At 44.4% G+C, this 24,062-nt stretch overlaps 1 protein-coding gene across 3 annotated transcripts in view; it reads right to left on the reverse strand.

The window, feature by feature from the left end:
* The window catches only part of SHISA6 (shisa family member 6), a 229,391-nt gene that overhangs the window by 10,114 nt on the left and 195,215 nt on the right, over nucleotides 1-24,062 (reverse strand). For 2 of the 3 annotated variants that reach the window (XM_061461938.1, XM_061461937.1), the window contains exon 4: nucleotides 11,509-11,571. The exons of the other annotated variant lie outside the window; for it this stretch is intronic. In XM_061461938.1, coding sequence (XP_061317922.1) covers nucleotides 11,509-11,571 — 63 coding nt within the window. The remainder of the gene's footprint in view (nucleotides 1-11,508; nucleotides 11,572-24,062) is intronic. 3 annotated transcript variants of the gene reach the window in all.

The raw sequence follows: 24,062 nt of genomic DNA on the forward strand, positions 1-24,062 counted from the left end.
AAAAAAGGATTCTGTGGCATCGTGTCCTTGTCCACAGTGGTTATGGAGAGAAGCAAACTGGACCTCAGGAGCCTCTGGGCCAGCCAGCTCTCCTCAAAGCAGGACGGGGTGTCTGTGGAGGGCTATGTCATGGTGCTGTGGATGGGCCCCACCGCAGCCTGCATGAGTTCAGGCAGCATCACTTACCTTCACCCCAGCAAGCTGTGCTTTCCCCACCATCAGAGACATGGAAAGGAGTCTGTGGGGTTATTTTAACCGAGGCTGATAATCAAATTGTTCTCTCATCGCACCAGACTTCTGATTAATGCTTTGACCCTGGAGGCTCCTGGCAAAGCCAGTCCATAGCCCCAGGGGTTCTGGTGGGCTCTAGAGATGACCATGCTCCCCTTGGGAAGTGTGAAGTGCAGCTGTGGGGTGCGCATCTGGGTGCAGTCAGAAGACAAAGTAAGGTTTGGAGAGGTTCCTGGTGCAGGGAAGTAGGTGCCATCCCTGAGGAGTTGGTCCCTGAGGGAATCCCCAGCCAGTGTTAAAATGCCCGCTGTCAGGATGCTGATGCTGAGGGCACTGACAGTAAAGATTGGCACTGAGCATGAATGTTAAAATTCAAGTCCAGACAACCTGCAGAGTTTTGAAATCTTGTTCCTTTGCTGCAAGCTGGATGTAAAATGGTCTTTCATCAGCTCAGCCAAGGGACAGGGACCTGTTGAACTGCGTTTATAAATCCCAGGTGTTCAAATAGGCAGGTACAAGAGTATTAAAACAGCAGGAGCTTCAATGATGAGAAGCAAAGCGAGGTGAGACTACAGTGGGCTCTTTGGGAGTTTGCAGCAGTGATGGGATTGCGTAAGTCAAAAGGCCAAGGAGGTGGACACTTCAAGTATGGCCTGAAAATAAAACCAGACAGCTAAATTCTCCAATACAGGTGAGGACTGGCAGAATTCCCAAGTCCTGAGTTCCCACATTCCTACACGTGGGAATGCAGAGCTGCCTCCACAACTCCTCCACTGTGACCTACCTTCACATTGCACCCATGCTTCCCAAAGATGGGCTGAGACAGTCTTGTCTTCCAGTGTAAACCTGCTCATGATCTCCCAAAGCCACTGTGGTCAGAGCACTGCTCTGCACCTCTCAGCAGACTTATATGCCCAGTCCTCAATTCAGAGGCATCTGTGCCATTTGGGGTATGCCAGTTTATCCAAGAAACAAGAGGCTGAGTGCTGTGGGACCTGTCAGAGCTCTGAGGCCACCCATGTTTTGGCACTTGAATTACAGCTACCATGTCAACAAACCCAACTCTTGCTCCTTCCTGCCCCTCTTGTCACTGAGTGTATTCTGCTGCACCATGAGCTTCCTCACAGCGAAGCTGCTGCAGAACAAACCACAACAGTGCCAGGGTACAACCATGAGTGAAGGAACAGCTTCCCCTCTTCTTGAGCACAAGCCTGGCACCAGCATGGGATACCCCAACTTTGTGTGATCCCGCAGCGCTGCCAGCAAGGAAACTGCTCCATGAGGAACAGGGGCTTTGCCTGTCTCAGCAAGCATCTGAATGCTGTCCTCTGGGCTCAAAACCTGACAGCCAGCGTCAGCCATCGCACAGAAAGGGAACAGCCCAGCTCTCTGCCAGAGCATCATTTCATTCCCAGGTCTGAGAAATTATGAGGTACTTTCTTATGGAATTCAGCAATGGTGAACATTTCCTCTTAACGGTGCAATAACCATCTTGGTTAATAAACTCTTCTTTCCTACTGCTTATGGACACCTCTGCACTCCTGGAGTAGGGTTATTGTCTGGCAAAAAGAACATAGCCCCAAGTGAGCATACAGCAAATGTGTCATCTCTCTGAGAACATTATTTGCTTGCTGATGACTTCAATTCATGTCTAATAGACTGACTGCAGGATTAGGAAGTGCATCATAGTCATCAGGGTGCTGGAAACAATTGATTAGATATTATCCAGGAAAGAGAGACTGTATTAGCATTGAAACTATGTCCCCACTCCTATTTGTGCTTGTGTGGCAAGGAGCCTGGGGTAACATCTCTTTACAAATTTATCAGCCAGAACCTGTGTCTAATCTCCATTTTGCATGGAGGCTTGGACATGCTGAAATAAGCCCAGCCTTATGTATGGAATCTGCGTTCAGTGCCAAAGCAGGAGCATTAATTGACTATTTGCATGAGGTGTGTGAAATTAAGTGCACACATTTATTTGATGGGCTTGTGCAGAATCAGTGCATCCGCGTACTGCTTTTTCCATCCAGTCAGTCAGGAGCAGGCTGTAATGATTTTGGCAAATGAGAAGTCACCTTGAAATCCACTTCCCATCATTCAGGAAAATAAGGGATAAACTGAAATGACCAAAGATAATTTCAGATGACTTTTGCATAATGTAGTTTGAGGGCAAGATCAGAGAACTGAGAGACTCCAGTAAGGAGAAATATCTTCTGCAATTTGTATTCTGGGACCAGTGCAGCAGAAGATTTGCAGTAGTTCATTCCTGCAATGGATTTGAGTCATGCTTTTCTCAGGCATCTCTCCTTTTTGTTTATGGTGTTTGTTGGCTCCTATAGAAGATGCAGGACATAATTAATGAACAGGGTGTAAATAAGATCTCCACATTCCCCGCGAGGCAGCAGAGGTTGTACACTGCTGTCACCCAGCATTCCACTCAGTCCAGCCCAGCTCTGTATTCTGGGCAATGGGAGATGACTACTGGAAAAAAGAAAACATCCCATGGTTACAGGGATTACTTTTGAAAGTCAGCAGTGGTGCACATCTTCCTCACCACCATCCTGCACCCATGTGCCACTTAATGCCTCTCTGCTACATCATGCATTCTGGGCACAATTTGCAAAGCTCTTTGGAGAGGGAAATGAAGGAAATAAAGCTCACCCAGCGCACAGCACATACACTGGAGTTGGGAGCATCATCCAGCAGTGCCATTTCTCTTGTTTTCCAAATTCTCTGTGCTACAGCCTCGAAGCAGCCGCATCTTTTTACAGCCAATGCAACATCTTAAAATTCTGCCAGTGTCTCCGTGATTAATTCAGCAGAAGAGGGCTCAGCTCTGCAGCATTCCCTCATCCACTGAGCATCAGCGGTTTCGGAGCACTCTGACCACAGTGCCATGTTGCTCCAGCCACTGGTGTGCTGGTATCATGGCACAGCACTGCCCAGAACTCGTTAGGCTCAGGAAGGGAGCAGGCATCTCTGTGGAGAAACTCCTCCTTTGCAGATCTAATTTCTCTTCTTGGACTCATACCAAGCAAGAACTTTGCGTTTCTTCTGTTTCACAAGCTAGAACTCTTGGGCCAGTCCGAACGGTGTTGTATTTCCATACGAACCAGTAGACCAGGCTCAGAAGGTCTCTGTTCAGACCATGCTCTTGCATAAGAACTTGAGAAAGTGCTGCCCTGGAGCAGAGTGTCAGAGCTTTGCCCTCTTTTTGCGCTGCTTGCATTGGTGGACTGCCAGAGGAACATGTTTCCTGATACATCTTGTACCCTGAAATGGATATACGGCCTGCGGTGGGCATGTCACCCCCATGGGTCTGCAGTTCCCTCTATGCAGTGGGGATTGCAGTTACAGCTGAGTGGACATACGGATTCGCTCCTCTGCTGTATGCATGCACTCAGTTGCTGTCTGATCTATGAAGCCACTCTAAGTTGAAGGAGGGCCTCATTTCACTGTCAGTCTTTCACAAACCTTCTGCAAGCACAGGTTCAGGATCTCTAAAGCTGGACACTTGTGTAGTGGACATCAGACCTGAAGTCTTCTCGAAACGTCTTGCTCTGCCCCTGTTCTCGGAAGGCAATTCCTGTTTCAACCTGTGTTTACATGCGGTGCAGCACCTTTCGTGTACAAGGACAGGAACAGGTGATGCCCAAGACAAAAAGAAACCCAAACCCACCAACAAAGTGAATTTACGGCAAAGTTTAAACCAAGCTCAAGTGGCAAAAGGGATGTGCTCCCTATTTGCATAGGAGCCTGCACATATGTTGTGTGAATTCTGCAAGACATTTCAACAGATGCCTTTTAAAACATTCACCCAGAGAAAGCAAACAATGTCACCTAGGAGAAGCTGATACAACCGAGCCTTCTGCTGCTCAGCTTCAGCTCAGCATCGCTTCAGTCCTCTGTCAAAGCACGCACTGCTCCCCCAGCACTGCCTTCTGCTCAGCCACGTGAAGGCTCAGACACAAAACCTCGATTCTGATGCGAGCTCTTGCACAGGGATGCGTTCCTCAGGAAAATCTGGTGGCAGCTGATGACGTTTGGTTGCTTTCTGTGCCAAGGCTTAGCACCTCCTGAGCCATCCTGGAAGTGACATACTGTTAGAGCATGCAAAGAACTGATGTGAACAGACTCCGACTGCAGTTTATAACATACATCTTCTGTGTTTGTGGGGGGAATGATCCGTGTTTTCACACTTCCTTTTTTATGTTACAAACACTGCTATTAACAATCTTCTGCATCTGTCATGAAGAACCTCAGAGAGGTTTATACATTTCCAGGTCAGATCCTCCATGGCGTAAATCAGCAGCTCTCCAGTGAGTGGTTGCCCTCATTTATATGAGCTGGAGATGTGGGATTCTAAATTCAGTCAGTGATAAAAAAGCTTTGCGTATCAGGATGGTGCTGGGATTAGTTCTTTCAGGGCTCATGGCTGAGAACTGAAGGGATAAGATGCAGAGAGGATGAGGTACACCAGCATATTGCAAGATGATGCCCTTAAATGCTACAATATATACACACAGCATGATAATATACCTGAATCATATTGCCCAGGGGCTATTAACATCAAGATGCTTCTGTACACAAGGTGCTTAACTGAACTATGTTCCACACTGCAACAGAGGGCGAGAGGAATAATGCTGCCAATTAGAATGAAAGGAGAAACTACAGAAAGAAGAATTGTACTTGGCAACCACAGCAAAAGACATATTAATATTTCCTTGAGTTTGCTGCCTTTTCCTGGGGATGCAGAAAACAACAACACATGGCTCTGGCACCGGAGCAGCCCGGATGTAGGACTGTGGAGAACTGGGACTCGGGCTCATTCTTTTGAGGACAGGACTCACTGAATTTGAGGCTGTGCCATTGAAAACTGTCAGGCTGTTAACTCCTTCTTGAGTTAACATGCTTGACATTGCATGGAAGGGGAGCTTGTTCAGAAAGGAAAATGCATCAGTATGCTCGGTTCTGGCAGCAGACAAGCAAGGGGAACAATCCACAACTAGCTCTAGCCCCTGAGGGAAATGAATCTGTCTCAGTCCTTCGGGATTAGGATGAGGCACAAGTCCCCAGGCAGGTTGAAGACACCGCAGGGACCACCACAACCTTCTGCCATAGTCACAGTTGCCCCACACTGACAGATCTCCAGCAGTGCAGACGGCAATGCCCTGCCCTGCCTCAGCAGTTTTATGTGCTCTGGTTTTTATGACGCTGTGATTTTGCCTCCAGAACTTTTGGTCTTCTTCAGCGGTCTCACATTCACTAGGAATGAAGGCACGGCTTCCCCTTGCTTATGGTCTGAGATCATCAGCTCATGTTGACCCTTTGCTTAAACAACTGTGTTGTCACAGAGAGAAGCTCCTCAGGTTTCTTCCACAGGTGAGGATGGAGACCCAGTTACACCACAGTTTTACTCCACGAGCCTCAGTGTTTTATTTGCAATGGTCACTTGCTGGGTGCAATATAGGCCATGTCATGGGTGCCATAACAGGATTCATCTGCAAATTAAGGCCTCCATACTCAGCAGCTGAGCTGCACCTCCAGCTGGGAGGCTGTGTTAGCCCTGCCATTCTGAGATCATGAAAAGAGTGATTCTTTGTCCAAACCCACAATTTATTTAGTCTAGAAAGCAAAGACCAATTGCTTCAGCACTGAGCACTTTAAAGGAAGTTGCCATTGAAGTCCTTTACCTGTTCTCAGCCCCAGGCTGTTCTCTCTCCCCTACATCACAGACTAAAGGAAGGTCATCACACATGTCATCAGAGACCAGTCCCATCGCTCAAGTGCAACCATAGCCCCAACAAACCAATACATCCCCTCCACAGAGGTTGGCTCTGCACTGTAGGACACTGTTAGCAACTTCTCAGGTCAAGACAGGCGAATGGTGATCCTGATTCACTGGTGACTTTGCTCCAATGTTGTAATACAGCTCCAAAACACACAACAATCTTTGCAAAGCAGCCAAATCTGAACTCGTATCCTCGTCACAAAGGCAGCTTAAATGCACCAAGAAAGCTGTGACCATGTTGTCCTGTCCTGGCAGATTACTGGGTTCATCTCTCTTCCAGGTTTTATTAAAGCCCTGCTGCTTTGCAGAAAGAGCACTGTACATAATGTGTCTATTTGTCCTGTAGGTTATATTCTAGAGATCTGATTATCTTCTAATTTCCTCACATATATTTCTACTGGGGATAAATTTAATTTAAACAGTCCTTAATTGTTATGATTTTGTAAACAGTGTCTTAAACACAATAGACACAAAACTCTTAACAAATTGCTGCAGGAGATGTGACAGGGTAGGGAAACATTTTCATATCCTCTGGGATTGTCCCAGATTGAAGCTTCTGGTCTGATGTTAGGAAACATGCAAGAATTATTTCAGCAATATATCCCCCAAAGCCCCGTTACTGTGCAGGAAGGAAGATGCCCTGGATTTTGAAATGAAGAGAAGAGAAAGAAGGAAGTAAGGAAGAAAAGAGAAGAGAGAAAGAGGAAGAGAGATGGAGAGAGAAAAGAGAGAGAGAAAGGAGAGAAACAGATTACGAGAAGCAGAACGATTCACATACATGAATAGATAGGAATGTGATTTAAGTTCACACAGGTACAGCTGTAACATTGTCTCAGAGCAAACCCAGACATCAGCTTTGGAAAAATACTTGGCCAAATTAAAACCTTGAAGTGAAGCGATTTGTTGCTTATGGTGGTGTTTCTCAGATGATTATCAAATGCAACGAACTGACATAAAAATTATGATATGAACTCCCTACTAACTACATTATTTAGCAATGTGCTTGTGATTTATCTAGATGTAAAAAATGTTTATACAAGACTCTCTTGGTTACCATAATTAAATATGCACTAAAGAGGATGAGATTAAACTCCAGTAGCAGTAAAAAATTAAGCAATAAGCTTTACAGAACCTGAGCCCAGGAAGTCAATATATATTCCTGTTATAGCCAGTGCTTCATTGCCTCAATTCTGGTTTGTGCCCTTTGCTTTTTTTCACATTTTAATTTTTGGGTTTTTTTTTAATAGGAAAATAAATCTTTGTGCTTAATTTGTATAAAGACTGAATATCTAAGTGAGAGAAACCAGTGTATCAAAGGATTTACCTGCTTTCATATGTAAAACCTACTGTGCTTAGAAACCAGTACTTGAGCACTCACATTCACCTTTTACACGCAAAATCACTACATTTCATGCTGTTGAGTTCTTCGTTTGCAGCTGAAATATGCAACTGCTGGGGAACAAAGGTCTAGAGCTGATGTGGTCAGCCCACATCAACCTTGTGGACTCATAGGAGTTGTCTGAAGTCTGTCACTGAATGCAGAGCTCAGGCAGAGGTTTCTAAAAGCCTGTAGATACCCCTATAATGGGATATTCAGTGTCCTAGAAGTGAAATAGGTACATGAATAGACTGACACCAGAAGAAGGTCGACAGACTTCTTTCAGATGTGGGAATTTCAGAGCCAGGCTTGCTAATTCAGAGCCCTCAACAACAGTGGAAATGAAGTCCTGGTATTGCAGACCATGGGTTGACTCACTTGCCTGTGGTCATTTCTCTTCAATTCCTTTGGAAACTGTCTTCCCCAACATATCCCATTTTCCAAACCCAGGCACAAGTTTCACCCCTCTGCAAACCCTCTGTGCCAGCCAGGTGGGGAGAAAAGGGAGACCTTCCCTCTGTGCTAACTGTGCTGCAAACAGCACTATGCTAATTAAATGACAGCAGCCTGACAGAACAGATTACATGTCATCCCACCATTAATTAGTAGTTATTCCTTCCTGTATCAGAGGAGTTCAGTGTAATCACATCTGTGATCTCACATGCAAAACCCACTGTGAATGGCTGCCCACTGCACATCTGCATCACTCCCCACAATATGGTCCCAGCATGGTTCCCAAGACCTTTGGGGGAACAAATGGGTTGGTGCCATTTGCTTTACCTTTGCATAGGACTAGCCAGTACAGGAAGGGGAACGAGGAGCACAGGGGACTTGGCTTTCATCCTTCCTTGACAAGGAGGTGGCCCTATGTCTGCCACAATGCTCAGTCCCAGGGTTGTATTGAGTCTGTAGACTCGTTGTAATGGGAATTACAGGAGAAGGTAAGAAACCTGTGAAGTTCCAATGATGGTAGGAGATGGAGAGAGATCACCAGCCTGCAGCAGCTGAGCTCTCATCCTGACAGGTCTTCCAAGTTTCAACAGCTCATGCTCCCCTTCACATATACCAGGTCAAGAGCATCCTTGCTGGGTGAGGCAGCACTTGGGGAGGCTGTGGGGAGCTCCTGCAGGCATGGGAGGGATTTGCTGGCTGTTCAGGATGCAGTGTTGTTTGTTTGGCATGTCACCTCCAATTCCTACCCTGATTGCTCTGCACTGGTAGCCTGATTGTTTAACTTCAGTTAAGAGTGAACTGAACACAGGTCGCATGCAACACAGGGCATGTCTTGAGACTCACACTGCTCCTTTCAGGTGTGTCACTGCATGGTGGGTGCTAGAGACAGGCTAAGGGGCAGAGCTCATGAACATTGTGCTCAGAATGACAGCTTCTGTCCACCTACAAATCTACATCATCACAAGAAAATGTACCCCATGTCCTACCCAGGAAGGGGAGAATATTAAACCTATTGTTGAACTGTGTCAGAATCTGAACAGTAATTATGAATACTGCAATCTTTTGATGACTTATTTGAAAAGTCCAAATAACATTTTTAAACTCACCAAGCAATGGATCACCAGCACCAGCACACATGAACATCATAAACAAAAGTATCTATGACCCTATGGATACATTAGGAATAAAATATCACCCAAGAATAAAGTCTAACTCTGAATCATACAGTTATTTGTAGTCAGATCATTCAAGTTACTTTGTACAACCAAATTATTAAGATACAGTAAAAGCAAGAAATGAGTGCAGAAAAAAAGGTGAAAGTTTCTAATCAGAGATCTCTGTAGATCTGCTTTGATTTTTGTCTTTCAAGTACATAAAAAAGAAAAGCATTTGTCAGGGCCAGAGGGAAGTTATCTGATTTAGCACATATCGCTTTATGTTACTGAATGCAATAGGGACCTGATGATGGAGCTTCATTAAAATTTCTGGGCAGAGACACAGGTAAACAGGACTCATTTGGCTCTGCTGGGGCAGTTCTTAGAACCCAGCATATGCTAGATGTGAAGAACAAGTAGTAAGACCAGAGAGAAGACAATAAATGTAACCCTATTACGCCACGTTTTTCTCTTCTTCTTTTTAAAATCAGTAGTCTGAAGAGTGTTTGAATCTGTCAGTTCAGGTTCAATAAATACTCCTGTGTTAGTGCCAGGTTTAAAGCTGACGTTGTTTCTTCTGAGTTCTGGGGGACATGGAAAAAACCCCAACCCCTAATACCGTAGTCTTATAACTGAAAGTAACTTGCAGGCTGAGGAGCTGCCTGACCCATCCTCTAGGAAGAAGAAATGCCAACGGTTTTAGGTGACCTTTTCAAGGGCAGTTGTTCTCCCACCCTTTTTTTGCAGCAAAGAAACATGGACATTCCTGTACAAGTACACAATCAATTCCAGAATAATAATCAAGATGAAGTTTCAGCGTTAAAAACAAATACCAGAAAAAATTGTAACAAACACAGAGATTCAGAGCAGCAAGAAGCGTATATCAAAATGAGATTTACCCATCCCTTACTGGTTCCTCAGCAGTAGGAAGGTTCCTGGAGGAATATATCACATTCAGAGGGTAAAGGAGGCAGGGAAGAACAAAGACAAGACCAAAACAAGGTAGCAGCAGAAGAGGAAAGAAAGCGGAGAGGACTTGGGGGTTCATTCACAGGTTGGACTGATTGCACAGAGACAGGGGGAATCACTGATGTGGTGGCAGTGACAAGTCTGGATTTGGATGGAGGCAGGAAGCTGCAGGTGATTTGACTGCAGTTTGTGATTGCTGTGATGCGGGGAGGGACTTCCTGCCCACACTCAACAGCTAATAGTGGGCCAAGGACATGGAAAGAAGGAGGGAGTTAGGGCAGAGGAGGCAGAAGGGCTGGAGGACAGGACTGAGCAGAGGGGAGTGGGGGTTCTGGCCATGGAGGAAGTGATGGAACATCTCCAGGCTGGGATGAGAGGCCGGAAACAAAGGTAAAACAAATAGTGTCTTTGAATAGCATCTGAACCTTGAAACTGGCTAAAGGATTACATGGGGCATCCCCGAGTTTATTAGATCAGGAGGGCTGGATAGAGAAGTGCCAGTAAGTGTGCTGAACCATGTGCAGAGCAAAGGCATATAAAGAGAGTGCTCTTCCAGAGCTCAGCAGGAGCACTGTCAGAAGGGGTATTAACACACATGAAGCTGTTGGGGTACAAAGACCAAACCCAGAGAGGCTTTGGAAGAGCTCTGGCAGGGCTGTTCTCACCCTTTAGAGGGATGACCAGACAGGCTATATGGGTGGTGACAGGATGCCCCAGACATCCCTTAAGGTGTCTCTTCTGAGGCTACAGGGATAGATCTGTGGTGGGTGTAGGGGCATGAAAGCTGCTCCGGGTTTCTTTAAGTTCCCAGGTTCAGAGAAATGTCATGTGGCCACAGTAAAATAAAGGGAATTTGGAAGGGTGTGAGAGCAACCACTGGAACTTGTTGAGAGGGAGGCACTCCTCATTATGAAAGTAGGAAGGGGGAGTCCTGAATCTCTTCATGGTCTTTACCTATCCTGCATACGAGAAACTGGAGAGGCATCATGCAGTGAATCAGGGGCTTTAGCAGGTTATCCCAAACAGACCCATGCGTGTATGGACTGGACAGCTTGGATTTAGCTGTGAACCCAAATTGTGGCCGCAGGCTGTTATGCCCAAATCATGTCATCTTAGGAGCCCTTGCCCCCTGTTCACTGTCCTTCTAACGTATCTTAGAAATATGCACAAGCAGCACTATAAGTTGAGCGGTTTGGCTGACAAGATGGACTTTTTATTGTTGGTTGTCATTTTTATGGTCTTGGTTGCTTAAATCTGACAGCACCTTCCTGATGTGGAAGGGAGAAAGGAGCAATCAGACATGGGGAAACACAAGGGTGATAGGTAAAGTTCTAAAAGACAGAGCCATATTTCATCGTGAGCACTATTTTAAAATATGGTCCTATATTTAATGTTAATGGAAGCCATCATTCATGCATCATTGCCATAGGAACATTTCTATTAACATTAAGCATTCTTCGATACCAATAAATGCTACTGGCTGGCAGAGGAAAGTTACAACGTGTGTAATTTTGCTCTTTGTTTTCTCTTACCATGTGTAGGTGTCTGGGTGGCACTGTTTAGAATCAGGTGATTATAATTTTGCTCTTGGTCATCTGAAATTCACAGAAAAAAACAAAATCCCTTTAAGAAACAGAGCTCAGCAATGCCACTGATCTGCAGATGATAATTACAGCTCACAGCGTTCACAGGAAATCTCAGCATGATTAAAGAAAGGAGGAGAAAAAATGCTTAAGAAAGCAGAAGAGTCTGTTATGTAGTTCACTTAAAATTCCAGATGCAAGACGAGCATGATAATGGGAAACTGCCCCCCTTGTGCTGAGCCTGCAAATTACAGTTATCTGCAAAGGTGAAGAGCATGTCCAGACAGGAGCAAACCACCGCTGGTGTACCAACATCAGTGGTGTGTTCCTGGGGACTGCTGGAACCTCACAGCCCCTACTCCACCTCCCTCCAGCATGGAGGTTTTCAGGACATTAGCCCCAACCACATGAAAAACAGACTCTCCCTCTGTGACCACAACCTCAACAACAACGTCCAGTGTGAGTACACGGAAAGACAAAACAAGTGGCCTCATAAATGAGGGAGGTGGAGTTAAATAGTTGCCCATTTCCTTCCCCTGAGAAGTGAGAATGCTGTGAGACCGGATGCATTCAGTCTTAAATGCATCGAGCTGCAAAGTAAGAGTGTTCAATGGCACGATGACCGCTACCATTGTGGTTAGTAGCTACTCTTTGGGTTGGAAAACACTTTGTCACTGTAATAAAACCATTAGATAAGCAACTGCTGATAAACTTCTCTTGTCTTTAGTTTCCAGACAAGCCTTCAATAAGGAATGAATTCTTTGACTGAATCTTTACAACCCATTATGGAACTGTAGTAATATAGGCTGAGAAGAGATAACAAGAAACCTTCTTGCATCTCGTGCTCCCAGTGCAGGATGGACTAGTCTGATGCCGTGTCTGCTATTCTTACAACCCTGTCACCGATATTTCGCTTTTTCCCAAGAAGATCTGTTTCATTAGGTCTTTCTTACTGCCTCTTAGGCCAATTGTTTCTTTCCTGTCCACCAGGAGGGACATGGAGAAAATCCCCTTTGTTTCTGCAACAGCTCTTTATGGCAAAGCTCTTCCTATGTGTTCCTTTAATTTAATTCTTCAAGATAAACAATGTAATATCCTTTATGTTTCCCTATAAAACTTGCTTTGCCTTTGATTACTGCTATTGTAGCATCTTGTGCTCTCTCCAGTTGACCTTGATCGTCCTCAAATCTGGAATACAATGTGGGACATGTTTCTGGGAAGAGACCTTGCCAGTATAGAGATGAGTGAATGGATTTTTCCCAGTCGTCCACTCTTCTTCACAGAAACTTGCACCATCTTTTTCTTTTCTGATTCATGTAAAGTTTATGTTCCTCTGTCATTCCTTATTGCTTTTTCAAAGAAATGCTACCTGCCCAACGGGTCCTCAACAAATACAAGGCTTTTTAGTATTCCTATTTCAGTCCAATATGTGGCATTTTTCTCCATTTAATCAATTTATTTTCAGTCTATTTCTCCAATCTGTCAAGAACATTTTAAATTCTAATCCCACTCTCTAATAGATTCCTGGTCATCCAAGCTTCATATCAGCTGCAAATTTAATAAGCAAATTCCTTTCCACCTGTAAAAGAAAAGAAGACTAAAAGCACATCAGTTCATCCTTCTGATATTTAGTTACCTTTTATGTTTAGTCAGCTATGATGGAATCTACCCCATAGAGGTTCATTAAGAACATGCTTCTCAACTTAGTTTCACACTACTTTCCCAGAAGCCACTGAAAATCTTGCTAAGGTCAAGTTCCTTCATATCAACTATTAATCCCTGGCCACAAATCACAGTGAAAAAATAAAACTCAGATTAGCTTGACATGATTGCTTCCTGATAAGTCCATGTTGGCTGCTGCTTTATCTCACTTGAAACTCATCTGCCTGCACAGCATGTTGAATGTCTGTGTACAGCCGGAGTTAAAACCAGAGGTTATTTATTTGGATGACAACAGACTGAACACATTGGTTTATTTCTCCATCTAGAAAAGAGGCACTCATTATATACACAGACAGCTGAAATATAGAAAGGGTATCAATCTGGCTAGAAGTAAGTGATGAGCAAACCTTGAAACGAGACCAGGTTAATGTAGGTACCTAAAGTGCCCTTGAATACGTGGCCTACAGGTTGCCTAAGTTAGAATGTTCCTTTAGATCCTTCACTGCTGATTACTTTCAGCCAGCAGTAACCACTTTTGTCAGTTCAGTTTCTGTTCCTCCACATAGTCTAATTTCACTTTAGCTTGAAAACTGGACCAGAGGATGGGTGGCACAAGTAAGACAATGCATGTTTCTGGAGTGCCTGTAACTGTCCATAGGGATTTTCAGATATACAGAACCAGATGGGACTCTTCATCTAGATTCCAGCAAGCATGATACAGGATCCCACTCCTCAGTTTCTGCATTAGGTTTTAACTGTTTCTGGACAGACCTTTTCAGTAATAAGATTTTATAGGAGTGTATATGATGGAAAGTCTGATACATGTCTAAAAGAAATAGCTGCAGTATTTTTAGTCTTCATTACCAAACCCCACAATATACTTCAGGTCCCATCCGTTATCATCTGGCTTCAACTCCACAGAGCCATCCGTGTCTCTCCTGCATCGGGGAGCCACCACTGCTCCCAGCACTTCAGATGTTTCTCACCAGTACTGAGCAGAGGGGAAGGACCACTCCCCTTGACCAGCAACACTCCTCCAAATGCAGTCTAGGATGCTGGTGGCCTTCATTGCCACAAGGGCACATTGCTAGCTCATGTCCAACTTGATGTCCATTGTGTATTTTGGGTTATTTTACCCGCCATCAATTGCCTTATTTATAAGTTATTAAATCTATTTTTGAAACCTAGGTAGTGAGTAATGAGCTTTTTTATGGTGAGTTTTATGACCTCTCCTTGACATTCCCACTTGATAAATTCATTGAGCAGGACTAAATTGCTATACAGACACTTCTCTCCTGAAAGCCTTACAGAGTGAAATGTTTCCCTAGGAGGTAAACATCTTTCTATACGCTTTGTCTTGCAGCCTGTGGCTCCTGTGCTAGTCCCTCTGGGTTTCAGGCAGGTGTAGGGCTGCAGTCATGCGGAGGAGCTAAGGACAGCAAGGACTTCCAGCCTGGCTACAGGAAAGCTACATTTACAAAGCAAGTCACAGAAAACATCCAAACATCCAAACTGTTTGTTTTCTTCCCAACTAATGCTGCTTACACACCACAGGAGCTGACAGATAAAAGGTTACACAGAGATGGAGACGCTTATGTGTGTGAAAAGCAAGCACTTAAAACAGTGGCTGACATAACTTGAACACATTCATTGCTCCTGAAGGGAGACAACAGAGGTTTCTCTCCTGAAAACACTGAATACTCCATTGCAGTCACTTACTCTCACAACCTTGCTCCTGGGTGAAAGTGAAGTATGTCTTCATTGAGGACACACCTGCATCTACATGAATAGTCTTTTGATTCTAATCAGCTTTCCATTTCATGCCAAGTATTTTCTCTTTCCCTCTCCCTTTCCCTTTATCTTTCCTTTTCCCTTTCCCTTTTATTTTCTTTTTCCATTTTCTTTTTTTTTTCCCTTTTCTTTTCCCCTCCGTTCCCCTCCCCTTCCCTTCTTTTTCCTCTAAATACCTCAGGTGCTTTGAGGCTACTGCTGAAGAAATGCCATCCAGAATAGCCAGACCCTGAATTATTGGCATTTTCACGTAGCTGAGCTAATCAGACATCTGAATGCAGCACTGGGCTTCATTTACCACTTGTGTAGCCTATTGTAAACACTTTCTAAGCAATAAAATGCTTTACAATGATGGCTGAGCCTTCCTGCACCTCTTCAGGTTTAACAAGATAATGCTGTTAATTGTGAAGTGCCAGTTAGGCGGAAGCGTATCTATTGTAGAGACAAGAATTTGAGTTCAAAGCTATTTGCTAGAAAACTCCATTAGGGAATAAAGGATTCACAGTGCTCTGCATTGCCAGACCACAATACCAAATTTCTTAGCACAGCTGGAGGAGCGATCAGATACAATAATCAGCAGAAAGAATGAGATGTTTTGCTGGCAGACGTGAAACCAGTGCTCCCAATGCCTTTGCAGTCCAGGGTAAGACACGTGGACACACAGGGGTTTTTTAGGGCTTCAGGTTTTTTTCCAAAGGAGTAAGAACAAGAAGCATTTCGTAAGATAGTAAGGATTAGGTATTAGGAAAAATTCTTCCCTGTGAGGGTGTGTAGTGATAGTGCAAGGGGGAATGGCTTTAACCTGACAGAGATGGGAGATGAGATCTCGGGAAGAAGCTCTTCCCTGTGAGGGTGCTGAGGCGCTGGCACAGGGTGCCCAGAGAAGCTGTGTCTGCCCCATCCCTGGCAGTGTTCAAGGCCAGGTTGGACACAGGGGCTTGGAGCAAGCTGCTCTAGTGGAAGGTGTCTCTGCCTGTGGCAGGGGTTGGAGCTGGAGGAGCTTTAAGGTGCCTTCCAACACAAACCAGTCTGTGATGATTCTATGATGGTGATGATCCCTCTATTAATTCCTAAAACACACATGAATTTTTTATAAGATGTCAAGTGTCAGCCATGGCATCTAACAATTGATTTCAAGAAGCTCAACCATCTTTTCCACTGAGGATGATAAAACATGAAACTATCATTTTTCCAGTGCATATGGAGAGTGCTTTATGGCCCTTATGAGGCAATATCAGCTCCCTTGCCCATCTCTGGGCAATGGTCACCGTGACTGCCCACAGCAAATCAGGATCTGTCTCTCGCAACCTGAGAACACTATTGATGGGCAACTAGAATCGAGCATCTGGATTAGCTCGAGGGGATGCTGCTGGACAGCCCGTCACCCCCTTCTTCAGAGAGGCAGGTCTCCTTATCTGCTGAGGTGCCAATCTCAGCACTGACAGGAGCTTCAGTTCCTTTGGTCAGGAATAGACAGCTCTGGTTTGCATCATAAATCACTGAACTGTCTGTCTCCAGATGTAAAATTCCAGGTAACTGACAAAGAAAAATTTAAGTAGCCCCCAAGGAGTTCCCATTGCACTTCTTATCCATGTGATCCTCTTAAGAAAGAGGTTTTTTTTGCACAGACTTACCCCTTCCTTTGGTACTTGATTTTAGTCTTCCCTGGGGGATATTTTTTCACTGTCAGGGATATTGTATGTGTTTATTGCTACTAAAAACTAGATTTATTGTGCTCTAGAATGGAAAAAATACCCAGTGTCACAATATGGAAAGAAAATGCTGTATTTTCAACCTGTCTTTCCTAATAAAGTTCCTTATAAAAACTGAAAACAAGGATATTTTTACTATATGTCAACTATGTTATAGATACATGATAGATCTGACACTATTTTGCATTACTTTTACAGTATTTATTAAAGTACTGAGAACTACTCTGAAATCTATAGTTGACAGGACAAAAGAAATGGACTAAACAGGAGCAAGCAGCCTATAAAGTACATTCCTTGCCTTCTGGCCCTCTGGTGTTTTCAGCAGCCTCAGCATTTACCTACCTTGAACCTTATTCCCCAGCTGAGGTTTTCAGAGAAGGATGTAACAAGTGGTTTATTTTTCTGATGACCAGACAAGTGTTTGGAGTCTGCACTAATGGAGAGAAAAATCCCTTTCAAGGGCTAAGCTTCCAGAGTACTTAAATACTTGAGGCTTTAGGAACTGGAAGAGTTGCAGATGCTAAGGAAAAGGGGGAAAGCAGACCAAAAACTGTTCATGGGAACATAAGTACTTTCAGCATGAAGCTACCCTTGGGCAAACTCTGGTCAAGCAAAGCTGAGCAGGGTGCCTGGGTGAAGGGAGTGAACATCAACCCTTTTCTATGCAAGACCTTTTCCCATGAGTTTGGATTAGACAGGGATGGGGGCAGACGGCAGCTCCCAGTGCTTGGGGCCATCCCAGGGAATGAGAGAGGCTGAGCCCATGATTCTCTCCTAAGGAAGGTCTGGAAGCAGCCAGGACCCTGCAGTGGTGATGAGCATATGAACAGTTAGCCTGGGATTGTCAAATCCCAGCTGTCTTCCATGTACATTAGCCAATAACTAACTACTTAACACTTTTCTGCTGTGACTATCCTACTTGCAGGGTGTCTCTGCACCTGGCTAACGATACCCACAAAAACTGACCCTAAAACAGGGACTGCAGCAAGGGGCACATAAGACAAAGCCAAAAATGACACTACTAGTAAAGTCAGCGTGTCAGTCATTAAAGGGGTTGGAAATGCCAGATTAAAGACTGTCCCCAAACTCTTAATTCAATATTCATTATGTCAGGTTTTTGTTCTACCATTCCAGCCTATTTTTCAGCTGTAATCCTGTGACTCATTCATTGAACAGGATGCTCGGGGAATAAGGCAGCTATTCAAGAGTTATTTTAATCCTCATTAAGCGGTGAATGGCCCTGTTCTTTAGTATGCCACACCATCCAAATCCTGCACTGATTATGGAACTGTTATTTTCCATGCAGGCTTTCCTCTTGTGCTCATCTAAGCCTCACAAACAGCTTCCAGACTCACACTGCAGGTAGGGTGGGGTCTGTCAGCCCCAGGTTTAAACTGAGCAATTGTATCTGCATGTGCAAAGGTTTTATTACTGTGAGAAACAGCCGTGGAACACTCGGGTCAGATTTTGCAGATCACAAAGGGGATTTTTAATAGGGATTTGCAAGCATAAATCAGGTGCTGATTAATTACACCACTTATGTGGGGAGGGGAAGGCAGGTACAACTGCTCCTGGCTTACATGTGGTGGAAATGATGACGAAGGCAGATGGAATCATTTCCCTGTGGCCAAGCAGTAATGTGAGGACCGGAGATGCTCCCCCAGCCCAGTTCTCCCCATCACATCCCTGTCGGTGGCAAGAGCACATCCTGCCCGATCTTACCCTATGGCTGTGGGAGCTCAGCTGGGACTCCCTGGCAGTGGCAAGAGAGAATTCTGGTTCACCTGGATGCCAATCAAGTGCTCACCCTGGAGCTGTCCTTTGGTGCCTCCTGTGTCCCACATCTTGGCTCTGCTACAAACCTCCTTCATTGCACAGCACTGCCTCGTGTCCAGAGCTGTTCTGCCCAAGGCAGGTATTTCTCTATGCAGCACTTCCACTAACTGAAAAAGCTCTTGATGGAAAGCTCTGATTTTTATTGTTGGGCTTGATACAAACTGTTTATTATCAGAAGGTTTTTGACATAAGTATACATGTATACCTACGGACATATAACATTAAAGTGCATGTGTTATGTGCATGTAGACCCTGATAGGTATGGATCACCTGGTCCTCACAACAGAAGAAGAGAACGTATGTGGTGATGGCTGATTTCACTTTCTTTGTGACTGTGCAATGGGTAGGTATGTACATTGCAGCCATAACTGCTTCACAGCCATGGTGGTGTTCAGTAGTTATTTTAAGGCTTAAATGAACTGTAAGAAATGAAAGAGGAGGTGGATGTACAGCTGCAGGTGGAAACTACTCAGCTGCAATGGGCTCTGAAGTTGTAGTGGTTATGTCATACCACTGCAGAAAACCAGTCTGACCCACTGAGCTGTGCTAAAAGATGGGGAAAACAACCTTTCTCCCCCAAACACCTGAATAAAAATGGGAAGCATGAGGAGGACTGTCTCACACAACAGGACTTCAAGTTCCCTCACAGAATTGTCTCCTCTATTGAAGGCACACATGAACTCACACACTCATTCAGAGGGTTCTTTTCCTCCCACATACACCTTATCCCCAGTGATGGAACAAGCAGCATGTAAACCATGCCCACTCATGAGCTCCCTACACAGAAGCATATTTCTCCTTCACAGTGCATTCGTGTAGATACTCACTGACTCTTTTAAAAGCATTGAGGTGCCAAACTGTAAAAGCAAACTGCCTGGAAGAGCTTGGTATGAGGAAAACTCTATTGGGTTTGAGCAGCTACAGCTGAAAAGTGAAGCTACAGAAAAACAAAACCACAAGAAGAACATTTCCCAGTCTTGGCTAAAATGTGCTTTGAAAAACCAGCAGCACCAGAGGGAAGATAAAGGTTATAACAGAGCTCCAGAGATTTCTCCCCAGGGAAACTGATACCTTTTGAAACACCTCTGCAAAGGCTGTTTTCTCAATGAAGAAATGTTATTTTCCTCTGTGTAGACAACGGAGCATGAGGTCTATCAAAAAGGGCAACATTTTCCAGTGTTAACAAAGCCTTACCGGCCTCACCAGCACAAAAAAAGACATACCCTGCATGGGGATTTCTTAACAGCAATGCCTCTGCCTTTATAGAGCAATAACTGCAATGACCCTCACCCCCCCAAACGAGAATGTTTGAACTCACTTTTGAAGTTTAGATTGGATATAAGGAGGAAATTCTTTACTGTGAGGGTGCTGAGGCACTGGAATGGGTTGCCCAGAGAAGTTGTGAATGCTCCATCCCTGGCGGTGTTCAAGGCCAGGTTGGATGAAGCCTTGGGTGATATGGTTTAGTGTGAGGTGTCCCTGCCCATGGCAGGGGTTTGGAACTGGATGATTTTAAGGTCCTTTCCAACCCTAACTATTCTATGATTCTATGATCTGGAGTTCTTCAGTTTTAATTTACTTAGCGCTGCCCTTTCTCACATCATGAAAAAGAAGTGGTGAAATGAATAGAAGAAATCCCAATGAAGAGAAAGAACAAGGACTTTCTTCCTGAGAGGGAAAGCTCAGCACAGCTGGTGGCAAACCCCATAGGACAAACTTAGCTGGTGTTGACAGTCACTGCCTGGGATCCCTTCTGTGTCTGGGAACTTCACACTGACTTTCCAAACGCAAAGTAATCAGATAAACAGGGACTGGTTTGCTCAGAAACCAAACAGCTGAGCAGGCTGCATGACTAACACGAGGCAGCAGCTCACAAGCAGCATCTGGGGGATCAGGCCTGGATGCTAACCTTTGGAAACATTTAAAATAGGCAGATCACGGTGAAAACATATGGTCAGAAGAGAACAAAATGTGTCCTTTAAAGGGCATTTCTGAAGATGAAGTTGATTTTAGAAGATAGAAATAGTATGGGTTTCTGAAGCAGGATTAGTTAAATGCAATCTTTTGTGGAACACAGCCAGCTATTGCACAGAGTGGAGAGATAATTATGCTAATACCTTTGGAAGAAACACATGGTCGTTTTTAACCCCGTGGTATTGGCAGAAAAGAGAAGCAAAGGGAACACTGAGTCCTCCCCTTGATTTTCCCTCTTTCAGGAAGTAGAAAGAGAAATGCAAAGTGAAATTACTGTGAGAAAGGCTTTCCATTGAGTCTGGTGGGACTGTGCTTCCACTTGGAGAGAAGAAGTCAGAGACCTTGTTCACAGATGTACCTTAGAAAACAGCCAGGAGTGTCTGGCTGTCCCATCTTGCTCTTTATACTGAAGAGACAAGATATAGCAGTTAAACTCCAAGCATAATTCACACACACACGATCTCATTTGGATTCCCATGGAACCAAATGGCTCAGAATTGGTACTTGTCCTCTCACCCGGGGAACTACAGGGGGATGCCCAGAGACCACAGTGAGGAGGCTGGGCTGCAAGCTTGCATAGAGCAGATCAGAGCCCAGCAGAGCTTTTCTGTCCTCTGTTCTGCTTAGGAGCGATAAATGCACCACGTTATAACCAACATGATAGTCAAGATAAGCAGACTCTTAACTTGTCAACTGATTTTAAATCACTTTCAACTCACAGAAATTCACTTGCTCTTAATCTGCCAGCAAGACACAGCCAGCCTCAGGGCATTTGGATATCGAAGCAAGGACTTCATATTACAGAGCTCTCTGCTAGGGGCCAGGAACAAGAACGTGTGTACCACAGTTGTTTTAAGTTTAATTCATCCTTTTGATGATTTCTGGCATTTTCTATTCCTAGATGCAGGACTGCTTTGCATGCTTGTTAACTGCTAAACATGGCTTTGGGCCAGTACTTTACAGACAATTAAGATCTAGATCCAATCTAACACTGATCATATTCTTAACCTGAAGCATGTAAGTGAAGTCACCAGCACTAATCAAGCACTTAAAATGAACCACAGGCATAAGTGCTTTATTAAGGTGAAAAGAAAGTGGCACTATGTTAAGGAAGAACTAAAAGCTCTATTTAAATCCATCTCTAATCCTAGCAGCAATTAAGCAGATGGTTTACTTTAAGCATCTCCTGAAGCCTCACAGAAGTCACCTTAAATAGTAGCTTTCAAAATAGCACTTCTGTAGAAATACCTGCATATGACAATGGCAAAATGTGGCTTTTTACCGTTGATTACCTTTCAGTGTTTCCATTCCATCAGACTCGATGTGGGAGAAGGTAACACATACTTTTTGAAGGAGAGGAGGACAGACGTACTAAGGCTGACCACTAGGAATACCACATTCCTTGGATGAAACACACATCCCTGCTTATTTTATGCATGCTTATTATTTTATTGGTATATTTTTAATAAATACCTCCTTAAAAAGCCCTTTTCCATGTGTTGTGATCAGACAGTTTCTGCTTGGCCAAGTCAAAACCAGCTGAGATGATAAAACAACTGGATTTCTTTAAATCATTTTCTTGTTGCATGTTTGTAATTCTCAGAGCAACTTTGATGTGGGGAAAATTGGATTCCTGTTAAGGGGGACCAAAAAAAAGTCATTTGGAATGAGAAAATCTGGATGTGCTTAGAGGAACTTGCTTTCTTTTTCGGGAAAGCAGGGTGGAGGTGTACACATGCAGGGGTTGAGTGCCATCCCTCCTTGTCCCATGGATCTATGCTGGCAGTAAGTTACAGTATTTATCATGTATTTGGGTTTGCTTAAACAGGTCCTGTTTTGGGAAATCCTATAGTAAATACTGAAGTAACATCTTTAAAACCATCACTGCTTGTTGTGGCATCCCGGTACCTCTTTCTGTAGCAAATGAGCATCCCCTGACACAAATGCTGGTGTGTCCAATTGTCCCAATTTCAGCAGAAGTGCAGTATTTTATCACAAAACTTTAAAGCCCCAGGGTCTTGAATCATGTGATGAGCAGGGATTTCCTCTGTCTTTCCATTAAAGGGGGATCGCTTCCTCCTTTTTGGTAAAGAAGAGGCAGCAGCAGCACTTTGCCCCTTGAAGGCCCTCAAGGCAAAAGGCAAGCACAAGGCATCAACATTTATTTATATGGACTGTGGATTTTAATCGAACCTCAGCTTTGTTTTCAGAACTCATTTGTGGTTCCTTTACCACATGTCCTTGGTAATATTGAAGCTCCCCTCGTAACTTATGCAGTATTTACTACCTTTCTGTACTGAAACCTGGCAGTATGGCAGAGTGCAGTATTTATAGCAGTACGAACTACTCTCCAGTAGGTAAAGCAATTCCTCTTTATTTACTCAGTCCATGCCTTCTATGGGAATACTCTTGTTAGCAGATTCAATGCTTTCTGGAGCACGGCTTTTTTATTGGGTTTTGATTTTATGTTATCTCTGCACCAAGTTCACTAAGGCCAAGCAAAGCAGTTCTGTGGTCGTATGAATTGGATGTGAGTGAGTGATGCTACTGAAGGAGATGGTCTTGCTGCCTCCTCAGCTCTCAGCCATGTGATTCTCCTGCCTCTCTTGTGCCTGTCTTAGGATATTTAAGATCTTGCAGAAAATTCCCACTGCTTTTGTTTGTTTTCCTTATCCAGGTCAGTTTTGGGCTAGGTCAGGTTCCTGATCTCCCCTTCTGCACCAGGGTGAGAGGCACGGTGAGCAGATAGAGATCAGAGCAAGGATGCAGCTGCCCTCTTCAGAGGTGAATGAGGTTCATGTCACATTGAAGGGGCTGATGTGGTGTGCTAAGTGACTGCTTTACTTCAGTGATTCTGGTCCAAATATGAAGCTGCTGCAGGGACAAAAATTCCATGAGCACGTACATGGTCCAGGTCTACAGAGTAAGGAACACAACTGCATTTCAATAAGAAAAATGGGGTTTGTCCAAGCTTTCTCATGACTTACAACCCTCTGAAAGCCTTCAAAACCCTCTAGTTCAACAACTGCCCAAGGACCACCCTGGAGCTGAAGGAAAATCTGGGCCCAACTGGACCAAAGCATTGCCAGTGGAGCAAAGGAGTGCAACTGCATCCTTCTGAATGTGGCAAGCGATCCCATCTGCAGCCTTTGGACCAACTATCCCTGAGACATGAATCCCTTGCAATCACTCTGCTTACTGGGGGGGCTGTCCCTGGAGAGGGGGTTTAGTAAAGATGTGAAACAGAGGACAAAGAAAGCTGAACTACAGGTGAAGCCAAGCAAGATGTGCTGTGGTGGTAGGACTGCAGAAGGCTGGTTGCAAAACCACACTGACCATACCGTGCAAGCTCCTCTCTATAGCACTCCCCTGAAGAACAAATATGCAGTAAGTTAAGGGTTCAGTTTGAGAGCGAGCACTTTGGAGTAATCTCATGGACAGATATCTGGAGCTGCCTCCCCTGTGCTGGACTGGACTCCTCTCAAGGTCCACAGGGACAGACTGAGCCCATGCTTCCTTTCCTCAAAG

This window comes from Pezoporus flaviventris, unplaced genomic scaffold (assembly GCF_033815535.1).
Source record: "Pezoporus flaviventris isolate CSIRO_AGI_PZ_B2104156 unplaced genomic scaffold, CSIRO_AGI_Pfla_v1 ptg000034l, whole genome shotgun sequence".
In the NCBI taxonomy this organism is placed as follows: Eukaryota; Metazoa; Chordata; class Aves; order Psittaciformes; family Psittacidae; genus Pezoporus; species Pezoporus flaviventris.